We start from the raw sequence: 18,283 nt of genomic DNA on the forward strand, positions 1-18,283 counted from the left end.
GCAGGTTCGAATCCTGCTGCTGGCTCTCAGATTTCCTCTTCAAAAAAAAAAAAAAGGTTCTTACAGCTCGTAATTGTTAAAATTGTAAATTGAGTAACCTAAAAGTTTTGCTACACCTAGGGTTGCCGACCGCCCTTTTTTTTGGAAAGGACAATCCTTTTTTAACCCCTGGTTGTCGTTGTCCTTTCTTAAATTAGGAAAGGACGCCTTTTGTCCTTTTTTCAGATATTATTCGCACAAATCTAATTTATTTTATTGTATTTTTTATTTAAGTTCTGACTACCGAGACTTCTTCATTTAGCGTGTTGTTTTTCTGTTCTAACTGAACTGAATAGGTCAGCAGATTATTGATGTAACGATGAACTAAGTGCAAAAAATGGTTCTGGATTTTATGATTCTGGATTTATGAACTAACATATTCTTATGTTAGTTAAATTCCTTTCACAATGCCGACGCTGTTTTAAGGCCTACTTTTTTGCAATTAATCAGAGATTTCTGCATCAATTTTTAAAATAACCACTATTCATGGTATATCTTTCGAAAGATGATTGTATGTAGATGTTTTTCATGAGTAGTCCACGTTTTAAACCTATATAATATTTTTGAGAAAAATGAAAATGAAGTTTTTTGGAAAAAAATTAGAAACTTGCTATTTCTTATGTTTGGGCCGCAAAATGAAATATTTGATATTATTTTTTTTTTTTTTGCGCATCAACAGCTGTTGTCATTAGCGCCCGGAGCTTTTTCCAGTGCTCTGCCGGCCTCCGTACAGTGTTCTCTCGTTACAGACAACACTTTCCATCACCGGACAGTGAACTGTAAGAAGCTCCTAGGAAGAGAAAATCTAAGGGTCAGCTGCTGGATTCGAACCCGAGACCTCCGCGTGGGAGTCCAGTATGCTAACCTCATAGCTAATCCCTTCCCTATTTGATATTATTATTTTGGAATACAAATTAGCTTATTTAAAAGGAAATTTAACCTTCTTTCTAATGAGCTGATTGAAATCGCTGTAACTTTGATAGTTAGAGAAATATAGACAACAGTTTGCTAAAAAGTAGTGATACCTTGAAAAAACATAAAATTAAAAATATCTATAAAAATGGAGCCGAATTGTGCCATAGTTTATATAGAATTTTTTGTTGCAAATGATGCCCAGAATCGCCTGCCGACGTAACGGTAGTATTATGCAGAACACCCTGTATATTCCCGGGCTCCAAAATCCTGTCGACGGCCCAGTATGTACCTATTATTTTTTAGGATATCATTTTTTTTTCGGAACTTTATAGAGTTGGCAACCCTAGCTATACCTAAAAGTACAATTGTATGATATCTACAAATTGGTTGAAAAAGAATCAGCTTTTTTTGTAGAATAGATTACTATTTAAAGTTGATTTTTCTCTACCGAGTCTGTCCTTATCACACATGTTTTTACCGTTGAGATGACTGTTTTCAACTTAATCTGTACCTGATGTTATTGTGACACACACAATAACTTATTAGAACACGTTTCATCAGAATATTGCATTAAAGTTAAATCTATTCATTTTCCAATCTATTTACCAACCAATTCAATATTAATAATCAAAATTTCTACATCTGACGTAACCTAATCCGAAAAATAAAAATAGAGCAAAAAACATATGAATCTTATATCGAAATTTTTAGACTAAAATGAATCGCACAGATTGCACAAAAAAAAACACTCACACACTAATATTAAGAAAACAAATGAAAGTAGTGCACATATAAGGTTATTCATAAATAATAGCTTCAATAAAGTAAACAAAAATTATTAGGTTAGATTATGTGGATTTTGATAATAAAAACGAGCCATACGATTTATCTCACATGACTTCATGGACATAGACTGATTGCATTATTTCAAGGTATAATATTAATTGGATTTTAGAAATTAATTTATAATGTGATAAATTAATGAAAAATATTAAGTGATTAAAAATTTTAACCAGCGTAGGTTAGCAAAATAGAAAGCAAATGGAATATGCAAGATTGCAATTATATATACCAGACAGATTTGGCCATGTAAGTAACAATATATGAAGCATGGTATTTTACAAAATTATAAACTAACTGATGGTAAATTAATCACCTCGGTAACAGTAGTAACTAGGTATTTGTTTATAAAGGCTGAGGCATGTACAAAAAGAAAGTTTGCAATTACGACCATTAATTTCAAAAAAACTTTTACAAGTTTTGAAGTACCGGGTCGTTTAAATATTAGGTATTAGGAGAATTATTCAAAATAATCTTACGTTTACTACTTATTTATTTTTACTTTATTTGATTTTTTTTTTTTTGCAGGAAAAAAAATTTTCAATTTTTGAACGCCATCAATTTTGGACATCTGCAGCATTTATACTAATTTTATATACTGCTTGGACTTTGTATAGAATTAAACGGCCAACATTTAGCCTAATGGAGTCTATAATACTGCAAAGAATGGAAGATGCTTACAATGAAATAATTAATGAAAAAAAAGAATCTAAAAAACAAGTGGCAGAAACTGATATCGTTGAAACAGCTATTGCAGAAAATAATAATATAAGTATAGAAAAATTTTCATTAGATACAAACGTATTTGATAATTTAAATGAAGAGCTGAGAAATATAGAAATTGCTGATTTATTATTGAATGCAAATGATAAAAAACAATTAGAAGATGTAACACTAATGTATGATCTAAACGATGAAGATTTAACAGAGAATTCTAGTTCTGACGAAAGTTCAAGTAATTTGTGGACGGATAATGATTGCAACACTGTTTATCATCTATCAGATGATGAAAACAATCGAAGCAATGACACTGAGGACTCTGAAATATACAGCGATACTGATGATATCGAGTATTAGTTTAATTTATAAATGGCCAAGTTTAATGCAAAATATAACAATTAATTGTTATTAAAACGTGAGGAAAATTAGTGTAATTATTTATATTGTAATTTACTTAACCTCTCACCACTGATAACAGTGAATTTCATTTTTAATTGAGACTTTTTTCCTTTCTAAGATGTAAATTGTACATATACCTCTCTTACATCATTTTCTAGACTGATTTTGTTAAAAATAATTCAACTGTTTTATCAATAATTTTAATATAGTGTTTATGTTAAAACTCTAAACTCACTCCTAATAAAATATTGCAACTTTTCAAAAGAAGAAACAATAATAAGGCAACGAGCATTAAGTAATCAACACATTGATGAGAAATTAATGACAGCTTCAAGATTATTTAAATTATCAATCCCACTATACAAAAGTTAAAAAATATAACTGATAATTAGTTTAAGTGAAAATAAATTTCATTTAATTTGTTTTGAGTAAACAAAATAATTTCTAAATTAAAATAGTTTATTGAAAGCAAAATTAATTAAAATGCCCTCCGCTAGATTGAATGGAAAATTTAGTAACAGAAATCTACACGGTGTTGTGCTAGCGTTATTACTAAAATGTCAAACACAGTTCCAGTTTTCTGGTTTTGTTTGCCACTTTTAATTCGACTAATATTGCACAGTTAAAATAAATTTGCAATAAATAATTACCACCAAATAATCCATTCTATTAAATTCTAGTTGTTGGATTCTTAAAGATACTTAGATTATTGATTCACCAGCTTCATAGGCTTTGGACAGTGCTGCTGAGTGGTAACATTTAGAACTAAACAGAAATGAAATGAACTGATTTGTTAAAATTAAAACATTTACTTTGTTTTTTAGAAGAACTATCAATTATTGTATAGACTTTCTATTAGAATTCATTTACTTTAACTCAGTTCGATTAAAGTACTTAGAGGGAATAAATATATATACATGTATGTATATATTTTAAAATAGCAGTTCTTATTTTAAAATTAAATATAGATTTAATCTACATTAAATTTCATGTAACGTAGATTGTTTAGCAAACCCAGTGCTTACGAAGTGGAACAGGAAATTCAATAAACCATTCAATTTTTAAATTATTGAAAGTGTTTTCATGACAATTAAAAATTACATCTTCTATTTTAGCATGCCAGGAATTTATTCCTGAACCTTAATATGTACATAATTCTGATGGCTTGGTGATAAATACACATGAAAATCTTTATTCACAGCATTGCCTTGACAAATAAGGAAAGGAATGAATCGAATTAATGTACTCGCGGAGGTTCTACTTTCGAATACATGCTGGTCCTGATTTCTCTGAAAGAGAACCTCTATACACTGAAAGGAGTGCTAAGGCTTCGCGGGTGCCAATATCTTCAAAGCTTAGGAGGAACAAAAATTAGAGACGTGTAGAGCTCAAAAGATCAATTGGAAATAAGTATTGGTCTGGTAGAAGGTAATCTTGTGCAATAATTAGTGAAAGAAAACAAGTGACTATTAACCCTACTGCCGTTGCAATATTATCTGAGATTGATATTTTTTAGTATACTATTTGCATTGAAACATTATTAGGGTGCTGTCTAAAAAGAGTATTGTGATTTTTAATCTTTAATTAGTTCTTTACTACTAATACTAACCAACAAATCAATCGGGAATCGTGTACATTATTATTATAACATTATTATAGTATAGTAAATTCCCCACAATTTACACACAACAATAATACTGTTTCTTTTTACAAGAATTTATTATAAATACTTAAGAAGCTGCCAAGAATTTTCCATCAATAATGTTGAAGTATTCCTTAGTAATCAAGCAAAATCCAATGAATTGCAGCACTTACTAAATGGAATCTGGGTTTTCAGCAAGTTCAATGTTGTAGGGCAAATTTGATGGTCTGCAAGAAAAAAAGAAAGAATATAATAAATACTATTAGGTAACTTTTTTTATATATATTTCTCATTTTATGAGAAAAAATTATTTCCAAAAAATTAAAGTTTACTTTGTGATATATCAGAATATTAATTAATCTAAATTAGTATCTGATAATGAATTAGTTGTAAACTTATTCAAAGAGTATACTGTAATTTTATTTAAATTCTGCAAACACACGGTGAAATAATAAGTCCTAGTTTGATAAGTACTTGAAAACATTAAAAAAAATATGTGTATAAAATAAATAATAACCTAAAAAATAAACATAAAAATTGTGAAAAAAATAAATGAAGTCACACAAATAGAAGATAGAAAACTAAAAAGATAGTCTGAGGCCATTTTTTTTGAGTCCAGTAAGATTCACAAATTTTTTAAAAAAAAAAATTAAATGTTGGATTTTTCTTAGAATACTTTTTGCCTTAAATTATATTTCCAAGGAAGGAAGGTGAGATTAATTTTTTTTTAGATATTATGGAGTCTAATATGAAGGAAAGTGATGGCATTATCATTGGCAATAATAATAGTAAATAGAATAATTTGAGAAAGACTGATTTTATATCAATGAAAAATGTAAATTGAACGTATGGAGATTCCGTCGATAACCTTGCTTTTGCCGGAGCTTGTTCGACCATAAATTTAATGAATTGTATTTATGAATATTACGTAGAATAAATTCAAAATAGGTGCTTTGGCTAAGAAAAAAAATAATAAAACCCACAACTAATTTGGCGTTAGATTTTAGATTTAAAATGACGGGGCGCGACCCTATCCCCACGGCACCGCAGCCACAAGAGGCTTATTGTGCCTTCCCCTTAAGTCTAATAGATGAAACATCTCCTTCTAAGAAGGTCGAGAGCTTTCCCTACTAGTTCCTTCTCCGCTATTATCTCCTTTGGCCTCAAAGTTCCAAAGATATCATAGCGCAGTCTCTCAATTGCAACGCAATCGAACAACAGGTGAGAGGCCGTTTCCTCCTCCTCCTGGCAATTTGGCATTACCTTTCAAAGATACTGGATTTAGTTAGTGCTTGGAAACTTCGAGTAATAGCCCTAATTGCCTCAATACTAATGCTTGGAGGCTATCAAGAAAGACCTGGGAATAGACTCTTACTACGCAAGTGAGCTTTGCTTAGACAAGCAAACATAAGGTCCTCATCTGATAAAGTCCAATCAGATGCCATTTCTGGATTCATTTTATGCTTATTCTAACTTACAATAATAGAAGAGAAGTTTTGTAGCTAAAAAGATGCCGAAAGTGTACAATTGCTCTTTGTTTTTGATAGTTAAAAAAAAAAGTGGGAAGAGGCGTGTAAAATAAATCGATTAATTGGTTAGATCAAGTTCAGAGGTGTGAAAAATAAATCGATTGATTGGTTAGATCAAGTTCAGAGGTGTGAAAAATAAATCGATTAATTGGTTAGATCAAGTTCAGAGGTGTGAAAAATAAATCGATTAATTGGTTAGATCAAGTTCAGAGGTGTGAAAAATAAATCGATTAATTGGTTACATCAAATTCAGAGTATTAACAATGTCTTTAGTTTAGAAAACTTGTAGGTTAATGGCGTAATCTTTCCTGATTTTTCTTGAATGAATTTTGTACGATGTCGAATTATTTTCAACATTTTTTTGTTGTCTTTTTTGGCATAACATGAAATAAATTCGCAAGGAAATATTTTCCTACCCACAAAAGTTTATCACTAGGTAAGGGACGATTTTAACTAAGCAGAAAGCATATGCTGGTCTCTCCATTTAGGGCAGTAGCAGGTGAAATAAGGAAGCAGTTGAACTGCAATTTTTACTAAATTTTTTTTTTTCGCACAAAATGTGTCAATGAAATTTTATTACGTAATTACGGTAAGAGAAAGATTTAATTGTAAGTGGTTGTACTAGACTTTTTTTTTTTTAAGAATTCGGACACTACTTTGAATTAACAAAGTTGATTACAGAATAACACTGTAAAACCCCTAGATTTTATCATTCTAATTCAGTTAAACATAACTTGGTCTCAGAGGCCGTGTCCAGCAGCTGTTAGTTACTTTATTTACATTTATGGAAATTAGTTAAACGCATAACACATCCTTGTCATTAGAATTAACACAAGTTGCCGAAAGCCACAAAACCCACTTTAGTAACGTGTACAACTAACTACAAGTTGAACTAAAGATAAAATTGTTGGTTGGAAAAAAAATCGTAATAACTTATTAAATCTATCCAGGAAATAAATGTGACCTTTAACTTGGGTATCTTCATTAAATAACCAAATGATCGTTTTAACAGATACCATATTACTTTATCTTTAATTCACCTGTTATTTACTAACTATAACAAGTGACAAAAATAATGCTTAACTTTTAAATAGAACTAGAGAAAAAAAACATTAATTTTGACTTAATAGTATTAAATTCTTAAACTTGCAAAGGAAGCCACCAATAGTCTATAAAACTATGGCTGATCAGTTACCTAGACAACCATGGTTTAAGCGAACTGTCACTAATAAATGGGTTGTTATGACAATAAGCAGGCTGAGAGCGAACCACGCGGTGTGCGGATCGTATCTACACAGGATCAACAAAAGGTCCTCTCCTCTTTGCGTAGATTGCAATGAGGAGGAGGATTTCAAACATATAATAATGATATGTCCGGGTTATGTAGTAGAAAGGAAACGAATGTTTGACGACTTATACAGGTATTTAGAAGCACCATTTCGCTACGAAGACATAATATTCTCCACCAACATATATGTGCTTAAGTCTATAGTAGAGCTAGCAATCAAATACGAATGTATTTAAAAGTTATAGCCGATTAGAATGAATGGAAGAAAATGATTAGAGAAGGATTACGTGATTTTAATTGCGGTCAAGCTATAAGGATGGCAGGAATGTAGAGTACTGATCCATCCATTAGTTGTAAGGTTTATATAAATATTTGTATACATATAGTAGAGGGATGAATGTGTGAAGCGAATGTACATATTTATAAGTAAGAATGGAGAGTGAGTGATATTCTAGTGATAAGCACCTAGACGATGCTGGCTGTATGGCGAAAGCCAATGCCAAAAAAAAAAAAAAAATTAAATTCTGTTCACACTTTGAAATTACTCATTACTTTTAAGGCACTTTATGGCTTTTAAAATGTGAACCGCTCGCTAAACTGAGCTCACAACTGAGGTGGTTCGCACATGAAAGCAGGGCGGAAGAGAATTAGCTACCTACAAAGGCTGTGGGGGTCTAGAATCTGGGCAGGAGACCCAGCGGGAGAGGAAGGATCAGTTGTTTGGACAGTGTTTAGAGAAGAATCAAAAGACGAGGAAAAGAATGGAGAGAGTCTAGGAAGTTGTCTTTGGAAAGCGATCTTTCTATCAAACCTTTACTCCGACAAGGTGGATGAAATGAAGACTAAGTAACTAATTTTGAAATTAAGTTGCTACTAAATTCATGAGTTTCCAAAATATACTGAATTTAAATATGAAGCTAGAGTGAACAAGGCTACTTGCCATAATCACTGTAAACTCTTTAAACAAAAAATAATTAAAAATCCCTAAAATATTTGGGTCTTGGAAAACACCAAGAGATCTACTAATTACAAATAAAACAATTAAATAATAATAAAATAAATAAAAATAAAAGCGATAATCTAGCGATTTCATGTTCTCAGAGTTACTTTTAGATCACCGTTTCATCTAACTTGCAAAAAAGAAGGCTTCAGTTTGTTCATTTCAAATTCAAAAGTATGATTTAAAAAATAAATAAATTGGCTTCTAGCAGAAAGAAAGTTGCGAACAAAAACTTAAAAATAGTAGTTACCCAAAAACTAAGACCAAAATAATCCGCAGTCATTAAGGTTATCTCCTTAAAACCAGTTAAGCGTGGAATTTAATTTTAAAAACCTCCCACAGTCTGCGAAATTCAAATCAAACAATGACGTGTATACACGACGAACGCAGGGCAAAACAACCAAAAGTTTACTACGTCGTAATAGTCACTGCAAGCACTGGGGTTTGAGATTACAGAGAATTCTCATTCAAAATCTTGCACCGCTTCTCGTATGCATTGCCTAGTTAACTAGGGACCCAAGAGCTTTTACAAGAAAGAAAAGATCTTTGAATTCTGGGTAAAATGAAATCATGCTCCTACTGAGGTCTGAATCTCTATCTAAGGTAAAAATGGCATTGCACAAGGGGTTGAAAGCTTCTATTTGTGTGCGCCTAATTCCCAAACACTAATGCGGAGACCAAACATGTACCAACCACTTATCATTTGGCTGACTCCCACCGCAGTTCTATTGAAAAGATAAAGGAAACATCCCACCAAATAATATTCTTAATGTATTTTATTAAAATTTCGAGATTTTATAGATAATGGCAATTTTATATTTTTCACAACGAGTATACACGTCGAACGCACCGTAAAAGAGATTTGGTTTGACGTGTATACACGTCAAACGCGCTTAACTGACTTAAAAATTTGTCAAGAATATGAATAAATTGATTATAGTACAACTGTCCTATCGGACTGTTCTAATAACTGGTACTTTGCGACATCAAAGCTCAAAATAAGTAATCTTAAGAAAGAGATTTTATGTTATTAGAGGACTCAATCTTTTAGAAACCAGATTTTCGTCCTGTTCGCGGCCTGTCTTAAATTCTTGTTCTCTGAAATAAAAGAATGGCTTCATAGTTGTGTCTAAAAAGAGAAAAATAGATTATTAATAGTACAAGATATTCCATGGAGATAAAGCTGCGACAATCAAACCACGGAAGCAAGCAATAAACATTACAGAAAAATACTTAAACAATTCAATAATTGTTTAAAACTTAACTCAATTGAATCTCTGCTGTTGAGTTTGCAGAATCGTAGTATATGCTCAGCTGAAAAGACATTGCCTTTTCTAAGTGTCTGCACTTTGGAAGAGTTTTTTACAACAATTTCAGGGCGGTGTAATTAAATTAAATGAAAGTAAAAATTAGTGATGTGAATGATGATTGTACGAGAGTCGTTTGAAAAGTCCGTGCAAAGTCAGAGAGATAGCACTACTGGCGCGTATCGAGGTTATGTTTAGTTAGTAGCATCTCTTGGAAGAACACACACCAAGTTTCAGCCAGATCGGTCTATTTCTTTGTGTTTGGCATTCGTTTGAATCGAGGAAGTCGAGAAAAACGAAATCGTGTGAAGTGTTGCAAGGACGGTTTGCAGCTGTTCCAGAAGAATCCGCAGGACTTTAAGCGTCGTTTCGTCACTGTGGATGAAACATGGATACATCACTACACTCCTGAGACTAAAGAACAATCTAAACAATGGGTTACCAAGGGGGAATCTGCGCCAAAAAAAAGGCGAAGACCGTTCCTTCGGCCGGAAAGATTATGGCGACTGTCTTTTGGGATTCGCAAGGAATAATCCTCATCGACTATCTGGAAAAGGGTAAAACTATTACAGGTGCATATTATTCATCGTTATTGGACCGTTTGAAAACCGAGCTGCAAGAAAAACGCCCACGATTGGCCCACAAAAAAGTGTTTTTCCATCAGGACAACGCACCAGCTCACACCTCACAGCAGTTGTGGTCGCAAAATTAATGGAAATAGGGTTCCAACTCGTTTCACATCCCCCCTATTCTCCAGACTTGGCTCCCTCGGACTACTATTTGTTCCCCAATATGAAGAAATGGCTGGCGGGAAAAAGATTTTATTCAAACGAGGAGGTGATTGCAGAAACGAATGGCTATTTTTCAGACTTGGACAAATCCTATTATTCGGAAGGGATCAACAAACTAGAGCAGCGTTGGACGAAGTGTATAAGCCTAAAAGGAGACTATGTTGAAAAATAAAAAAGGTTAACCCCAAAAAATTAAGTAGTTTTTATTTTTGCACGGACTTTTCAAACGACCCTCGTATGTACAAAAATACAAGAAGAGAATTAACTTTGAAGTGATTGAAGAAGTTTTGTTCATTGTTTTTGAAAATAAACTGTTTTTATTTAAATTTAGAATAGAAGAATAGAGTATAGCAATGTGTTTCAGCCGATCAAATTCTTCGATTCTCCAAACAAACAGATTCGAGATGTCAACAAAGAAATATCTGCAGAAATAACTAAATTAAAAACAAAGATATTAAACAATGTAATAAGCAACTTTTTAATTTGTGGGTAAAGTAGTTTTATACCATTTCAAAGCAAAATACTTGTTATAATTTATTGAAGTAATGCATTTAAAAAAATTGAAAAGGCTTTTGAAAGCAACATGGAACTTAATAATTTCACCTTAATTTATTTTTAATTAAGTTATGAAATTAATGAAGAATTGAAATTGCAATTAAAAAATAAAATGAAAGTTAATAGGCTATTAAATTAATAAAATATTAATTAATGTATTAGCCAGCAAATTTATTATTATTGTTAAACGTTTTTTGAGGCTATTGTTCATGCATTTCCATTACATGCAGGACTTCCTTCAGTTTTACTATTGAGTTGTTTACCTCAACTTGTTGACAGCAGTCCAGGGGTTCGAGGCTTCCCTGCTGTATATCATTGGCCTAGTAAAATAAAAATGTGGTTGTACTTTCATATAAATTGTTTTAAAAAAATTTTAATTGTGTATACATTTTGGGACACTAATATATTATGTCACCCATTTATTCTTTTTTAAATGTAGGAACAGTAACTCTTACTAAGTCTCAGTCACTCTTACTAAGTCACTAGCCATATTCTAAATGATTTAAAAAATGACTACGATCAGCACAGGATTTCCATTCATTTGCATTCTCACTAAAGTTAACATTGCAATTTGCTAGGTTATTAGAATAAACCAAAAATGTAGAAGAAAGTACTCTTTCTAAAAATCGAATATTATTCGAATGGCCACCAAAAAAATGATGGTCTTCCACGTTCAGTGCTCAGTTTGGTTTTAAACAACATCCATGAAAAATAAATATAAATGAAGAGTTTTTAGCATTTAGCTTAAAAAAAAAATGTGATTTTTAAATTATAAAACTAATTTTAAAAATGATTTTTTAGTTCGACTTTGTATCATTTCGTTTTTGAAAATATAAATACATTTTAGAATGCACTGAATCGAACCAGTAAGTTCAAAAACCCGGTTTTCTCTTGAATCCACAAATATTTAACCAAAGTGTTTTTTGTTTAATTGGTTTTCTTGGGCATATTCTACATTTTTTTATTTAAATTTGAGTATTATAAATTGCCCTACTTAATACCCATAAGGCAGCATCTTAGGTCGCACCCTACCTTCAGTTATATTTAACCGTTATACATCCTTATCTGCACTAGTACCAGTTATGCTGACAAAACTTCTTTAGTTTCTTCCACAATTACTGTAGCCTCCCAAAATGCACAGGACCACCTTGAGATCTCATAACAGAATGACACTCACGTTGGTAAATAACAAGTAAATGCGAATAATTGTACTCAAATTTCAGGGCAAGGATGAAACTACTCGAGTGTACAGTTAAGCCACCAGCAAGACTTCTATTTGGGGTTCTACTCGGTGAGGATCCTCCAAATCGTCCAATATCCAGAGAGTACAGTCCTTCTCATTCAGAGTTCCATGATACCTCATATAAATGACCTTAACACATTATTTGTTACTACGGAATTAATCAGCTCACGCTCTTTTATCAAACAAAAATAAATGAGGCTTAACCTTCTAAAAATATACTCGAAAAGATTCCATTTTTTTTTTTTTTTAAATAATTCAAGGCTGCTCTACTAGAAGGAATAACTCTAAACAACAACACTATGGCTAATTGTATACTTATATTTAGTATCATGAAATGTTAGTGAAACTAGTCGAGTTAAATGAAGCTAAGTTTCTTCATTAACTGTAAAAATCTTCGAAACTTTTTTTAAGGCTTATAGAAAATCTTCAAAAACTGTCTTCCAATTACCTCTTTAAATATACAATCCGGCTCTGTACTTATATCCATTTTGCAAGATCATTTACTGGCTTACATCTCATAAATGCAGAAAGAATTGAAGGAAAAAGTGAAGTATTTTTTTCTCCAATCTTTTTAAAAGAATTTCCTAATTATAAATAAAAATAAATACTTAAAATTCGCGGTAATTATTTTAATGTGTAACAAAATTAATTGTTGGAAAAGTTTTTAATTCAACAGCTTCTAAAGTTTTTTAATTGGCAGTTTCATTAGAAAAAGAATTAGTGAATAAAATGCTTTCAACCCAGTCAAATCTAAAAATAGTAGTCTGATTTTTTTTTTCCTTTTAGGATTAAAAGTCTTCAAGACTATTTTGAGGCATAAATCATAATATTAAAACCCTGAATTAAGACATTATTGATGGCATAGAAAAAAATAGAGTTGAGTGTGAACACCATATCAGCATAGTAAGTATTTTTTCTACGTTCATTAAATTTTTCTAAGAAGTTTATGAGTCTAGAAGAATTAATTTTTAACGATTAGCCATTATTATTGTTATTATTTTATTTAGTGATAGTAAATAGAAATAAATTCTACACAGAACTTTTATTTGTTGTTACGTTTTTGATTGAAATAAGGGGACTCATGATAATAAGACGTGTTCACATGTACGATGAATAGGTAAAACTATTACAGGTGCATATTATTCATCGTTATTGGACCGTTTGAAAACCGAGTTGCAAGAAAAACGCCCACGATTGGCCCATAAAAAAGTCCTTTTCCATCACGACAACGCACCAGCTCACACCTCAGCAGTTGTGGTCGCAAAATTAATGGAAATAGGGTTCCAACTCGTTTCACATCCCCCCTATTCTCCAGACTTGGCTCTCTCGGACTACTATTTGTTCCCCAATATGAAGAAATGGCTGGCGGGAAAAAAGACTTTATTCAAACGAGGAGGTGATTGCAGAAACGAATGGCTATTTTTCAGACTTGGACAAATCCTATTATTCGGAAGGGATCAACAAACTAGAGCAGCGTTGGACGAAGTGTATAAGCCTAAAAGGAGACTATGTTGAAAAATAAAAAAGGTTTACCCCAAAAAATTAAGTAGTTTTTATTTTTGCACGGACTTTTCAAACGACCCTCGTAAAAATCATTAGAAGAAATCAACAAAGTTTGCTATTTATGTTCTCTAAAAATCATTGAACAGAGACTCCATAATTGAAAATGGCTGTTAGTAAACATCTAACATAGTATAACAAAGCTAGTAATACTAGGTGAATCTGTAAAGTTCAGATATGCACTTTAAACGAACGAATAACACGGGCTTGGAAATTAAACGTTTACAAAACTATTCTCGTTTTTAAACTATTCAACTGATCACTAAAGTTAAGATCCACAATCAGACAAGAATTGAAAAGGCTATTCTGGAAACCACTTTATATAAAAAATCATCTTTTAGAATACGGCAAAAACGAAGAACAGAGACATTAAAATAAATCTATATTTTCTGAACTGATAAATTACAATTCAGTCTTATCTGCTTCTGAGCTATTAATTGAAAACCTCTAATAATTACAATATTAAATATGGCATAAAAGATTATTATCACACAATTAATGCTAATGAGAAGGGTACAGACTGTAATATGAACTTTAAGCTTAATTCATTTATTATTATTCTGTCCAGTTTATGCTGCATTAAGAAAAGATTATTTTAATAGTCTTAATGTTTATAATGATTTTGAAATTAATTGAGGCAAAGTGCTTCTAAAAGTGCTTAGATTAAAGCAGTTCAGTTTAGATGGGTAAATGATCAATAAAATATTTAGAATATCACAATACTGTGTTGTTAAGTATACTTATATACATTGTAGTCGTATGTTATTTCGTGTAATTATATATCATACAATCGTTATCTTTTTATTTCTCCTATACATCAAAAAATATTTTTTTATTATATTTATTAGCAGAAGATTATTTCACACTGTCTGGTTTGTTGTATAGCAGTAAATACGCTTTGAATTATTCGTATTATTGAAAAACTAACAGTTTGTATTATAGCTCAATTATGGTGATAATAAATTTCTATCTGTCTTCTTCTGCGTTACAAGCGAAAGAATAAATTTAGGCATAATCGTTAGCATAAATTACATTTGCAAACCTTGGCGATCGTACAAATCACGTTGCCAATAAGTCACAATCACTCTAGTCCATAGAAAAAAGAATGGATTCGGCCAAATCAAACATATAAACTCATAATGCATCTAACTTGACTGAGATGCATTATTTGATGGAACACACGTTATTTAAGAACTACATGGCAATTTCTTATAAGTTAATATTTCTTAGCAAAATTCCTAAAATTTATTAAAACTTTATAAATCTCTTTATGAGTTTTTAAACAATTGCAATAATGTTAAACCTTCTCCTAACTTGTAGGTTAGCAAAATTAGAAGCAGATTCTACTTTTAAAAAGAGAGCTACCAATAAAATGTTTCAATCATATAAAACTATTTTTATTTTCTAATTTATTTAACGAAACGTTTTTAAAATGAAATCAATAAATTATTTGAAGATGAGTCAAATAAAATAATTTAATCGATAAAATTTAAGAAATATTGTATCTAAAAAAATACGAGAAAAGGGACAAGTCCATTTTTAACTGAGGTACGCTGTACTCATTTTTGGAATTGTTTTTATCCCTGAGCAGAAACTAAAGAGTATACATAGTATAGTTTATTAGATAATAATACATAGCAGTTTATTAAACTTAGAATAATTATAAAAAAAACTAAAATATTAATACGCTTTACTTACTTTTCAAGGTCGTTTGCTCTCATGATAGTCTGACCTAATTTGGCAAGGATTTCCAACATAACTTCGCTGTCAGGCTCATTGTCCATGTCTCCAAAATAGGATGCCCTATGTCTGGAACAATAGATTTAAAGAGTGATTATAATGCAAAACTAGTTATCTTGAAGTTAATAGTTTTACAGGTTATTATAGCAAACAACTAATGAAATGCAATAGATTTTATCTATTTTCTATGATAATATTGTAGTAATAACAGTAAAAATGTACTTTTTTTTAAAAAAAAAATGTAAATTATTAGACTGTCGTTTGAGTAAAGATTCAATCCTTTAATTTGACTTTTTCTTACTCTGTTAATGACTTGAAAAATCATGCATATTTTATCAGAATATTTCAGATCCGTAGCAAAATAAACCTCAACATCTCCTGACGTTGCACCATCCTATTAGCTTTTTGTTTAGGACAGGAAAAGGTTTTGTAAAACTCTAGCTTTAACTTGTTTTTTTCAATCACTAAATCTTTTCTCCAATTTGGTTTCAGACATCACACCACCATACACAGCAGTGCCATCTAGTTGTAGATATTATTTCAACTTGTCTTGAGAAGAAGGCGTGCTCTACTGGAGAGTTTCTTGATGTGATTTAGGCTTTCCATTGGAAGGCCATCCTTTCAGTTGTCTATTTCCTTATTTTGAAATGTTTCTTGACTGGCAGATATTTTCGAGTGAAATTAGGAATTATTCTTTCTCCATTTATTCAGCCATGATCATGCCGGAGTTTTGCAGAGCTGTACACAATATGCTGTTCATATGTACCAGCTAGCAAGATCTACTCATAGCACATAGAAACCGATCAATAAAACCATTTTTCCCGCTGAAAATTCTAATTTACTTTTCTTAATACAGTAAGAGAAAGGAAATAATAATTTTTGTTTATTGATTTTACAAAACCTTTCCAAGAAAACTACTGCAAAACATATGATTGATGCATTTTCTGTTTTAATTGATACTACCACTCTATGAATGAATATTTATTATGTTTACGTTGACTCAGGTAACACGGTTTATTTTCATCGTATACCTACTTTAGAAAAACTTTAGACAGTTAGGAAAAAACAATATGAGAGCTCCACAAGTCAGCGCAAAACCCAAACTGGACCATCCGGTTTTTTAAATACTTTTAGATGAAAAAAGAAAAGATAAACACTCATACCCACAGTTCGGGTGTTTTTTTTTGAAAAGAAAGTAACGCGTCCTAAGCAATTTGTTTATAACTAAGGAACGGATTCGTATGTATTTACATATTTTTTTCTAGGCAATTTACAGACGTTTTTCAACTAGAAGTATTCATACTGACACTTTTTAAGCCGTTTGAGTCTACTTTTATTTCACATATTTCCACATATTTGGATGTTATCGCATATTTATACATATTTGATTAAAATAAATAAATATTTCTACATATTTAATCAAAATATGTACATATTTTTTCATATTTTTCATTTTGGGCATATTTTCATAATTGGGAGGTGGTTGACAGGAACTGTGAACCACAGACTGTAGGGCTGTGAATCACAGTGGGCAATGGTTGTTGTAATTTACACAGAATGCTGCTAAACAGTGACGGGCACTTGTTAGTTCTTTGAAGTTGTCTGACGTTGTCTGTTCTTTCAGCTCTTTCGTTGAAGTGTCCAAATCATTTCGTTCGGTCACTCAGTGTATTCTTTTTTTGGGTGAAATGCCACGAACATCGGCCTCAAACAAACAACTGGTTGCTAAATATCTTCGCAAGTTTCCAGCAGAACTTTTTCCTGGGAGTAAGGGAGATCTGATCAGATCAAAACTGGTGGAAGTACTGAGCAAGAACAAAGGGTGGGAGACCATCTGCCAGATTTCTGATATTATCAGTGGAACAGAAGTCACCTCAGAACATCGTGTACCCTTTACAACCAACGAGATAACTTCTTTCAGCAAGGCACCTATAACATCTGTAGATGTTGAACGATCTTTTAGTCGTTACAAGTCCATCTTACGCCCAGATCGTCGTCACTTTACGTTCCAACATTTGCAATTTCATGTGGTTGCAAACAATTTCGAAGAGAGAAGTTTTCAAAATTGAAAATTTAACACATCTTTTTATAAATAGTAAAAATGTTCTTTGCTGTATAAATCATTATAACTTGTAAAAACAAATTATTTTGTTCCTAATAAATTATTATAAATTGTAAAAATGTTCTTTTCTTGTATAAATAATTATAACTTGCCCCCCCAAAAAAAAATTCCATTTTCATAAAAAAAAATGTCCATTTTACTTAAATATTCCAGAAAATATTTTAAGAAAATCACATATTTTCCACATAATTGATGAAAATAAATGCATATTTTAATTAAATATTTGGCATTTTTAAATACATAAAAATCCGTTCCTTATTTATAACTGATAACACCGAATGGCGGCCTGATAAGGCACTACTATCCAGCACTCCCACACATTATACTGAAATTAAGACAGGCTTACCAAACTCTCCAGACAGCTCTATCCTCTATTAACCTATGAAAACTTTAATGATTAAAAACAAAATATCTGGAAGTACCCATTATATTATATATATATATAATGTAAATATGTTATTATAATTAATATTGTTTTATTATTATTCTCTCTAGGTTTCATTTTATGTTTGAGTTATAAGTTAATTTAAGTTGCTTTTTCATTTTTATTTTTATTTTATATATATTTCTGTAAGTTTAAAGACTAACTTGGC

At 31.3% G+C, this 18,283-nt stretch overlaps 2 protein-coding genes across 5 annotated transcripts in view; one reads left to right on the forward strand and one right to left on the reverse strand.

Moving 5' to 3' along the window:
• Window positions 1-18,283, reverse strand: part of Dh31 (diuretic hormone class 2) — a 297,142-nt gene that overhangs the window by 29,345 nt on the left and 249,514 nt on the right. The window contains exons 3-5 of one of the 3 annotated variants that reach the window (XM_074127286.1): window positions 15,527-15,637; window positions 11,289-11,345; window positions 4,729-4,782 (exon numbers count right to left, since the gene is read on the reverse strand). In XM_074127286.1, coding sequence (XP_073983387.1) covers window positions 4,729-4,782; window positions 11,289-11,345; window positions 15,527-15,637 — 222 coding nt within the window. The remainder of the gene's footprint in view (window positions 1-4,728; window positions 4,783-11,288; window positions 11,346-15,526; window positions 15,638-18,283) is intronic. The other 2 variants (XM_074127288.1, XM_074127287.1) reach the window with 2 other exon arrangements.
• On the forward strand, window positions 1,649-2,939 carry LOC141453732 (uncharacterized). 2 transcript variants are annotated; one of them, XM_074127283.1, is made up of 3 exons: window positions 1,649-1,886; window positions 1,971-2,043; window positions 2,323-2,939. In XM_074127283.1, the coding sequence occupies exons 2-3, from the start codon at window positions 1,996-1,998 to the stop codon at window positions 2,869-2,871; spliced, it is 597 nt and encodes a 198-aa protein (XP_073983384.1). In that variant the 5' UTR covers window positions 1,649-1,886; window positions 1,971-1,995; the 3' UTR covers window positions 2,872-2,939. The 2 variants fall into 2 exon arrangements, with proteins under 2 accessions (XP_073983384.1, XP_073983385.1); XM_074127284.1 differs by having other exon boundaries at window positions 1,976-2,043.

The sequence above is a fragment of the Rhodnius prolixus genome, unplaced genomic scaffold, assembly GCF_049639745.1.
Source record: "Rhodnius prolixus isolate KJV_2025 unplaced genomic scaffold, Rpr scaffold_3, whole genome shotgun sequence".
Classification (NCBI taxonomy): Eukaryota; Metazoa; Arthropoda; class Insecta; order Hemiptera; family Reduviidae; genus Rhodnius; species Rhodnius prolixus.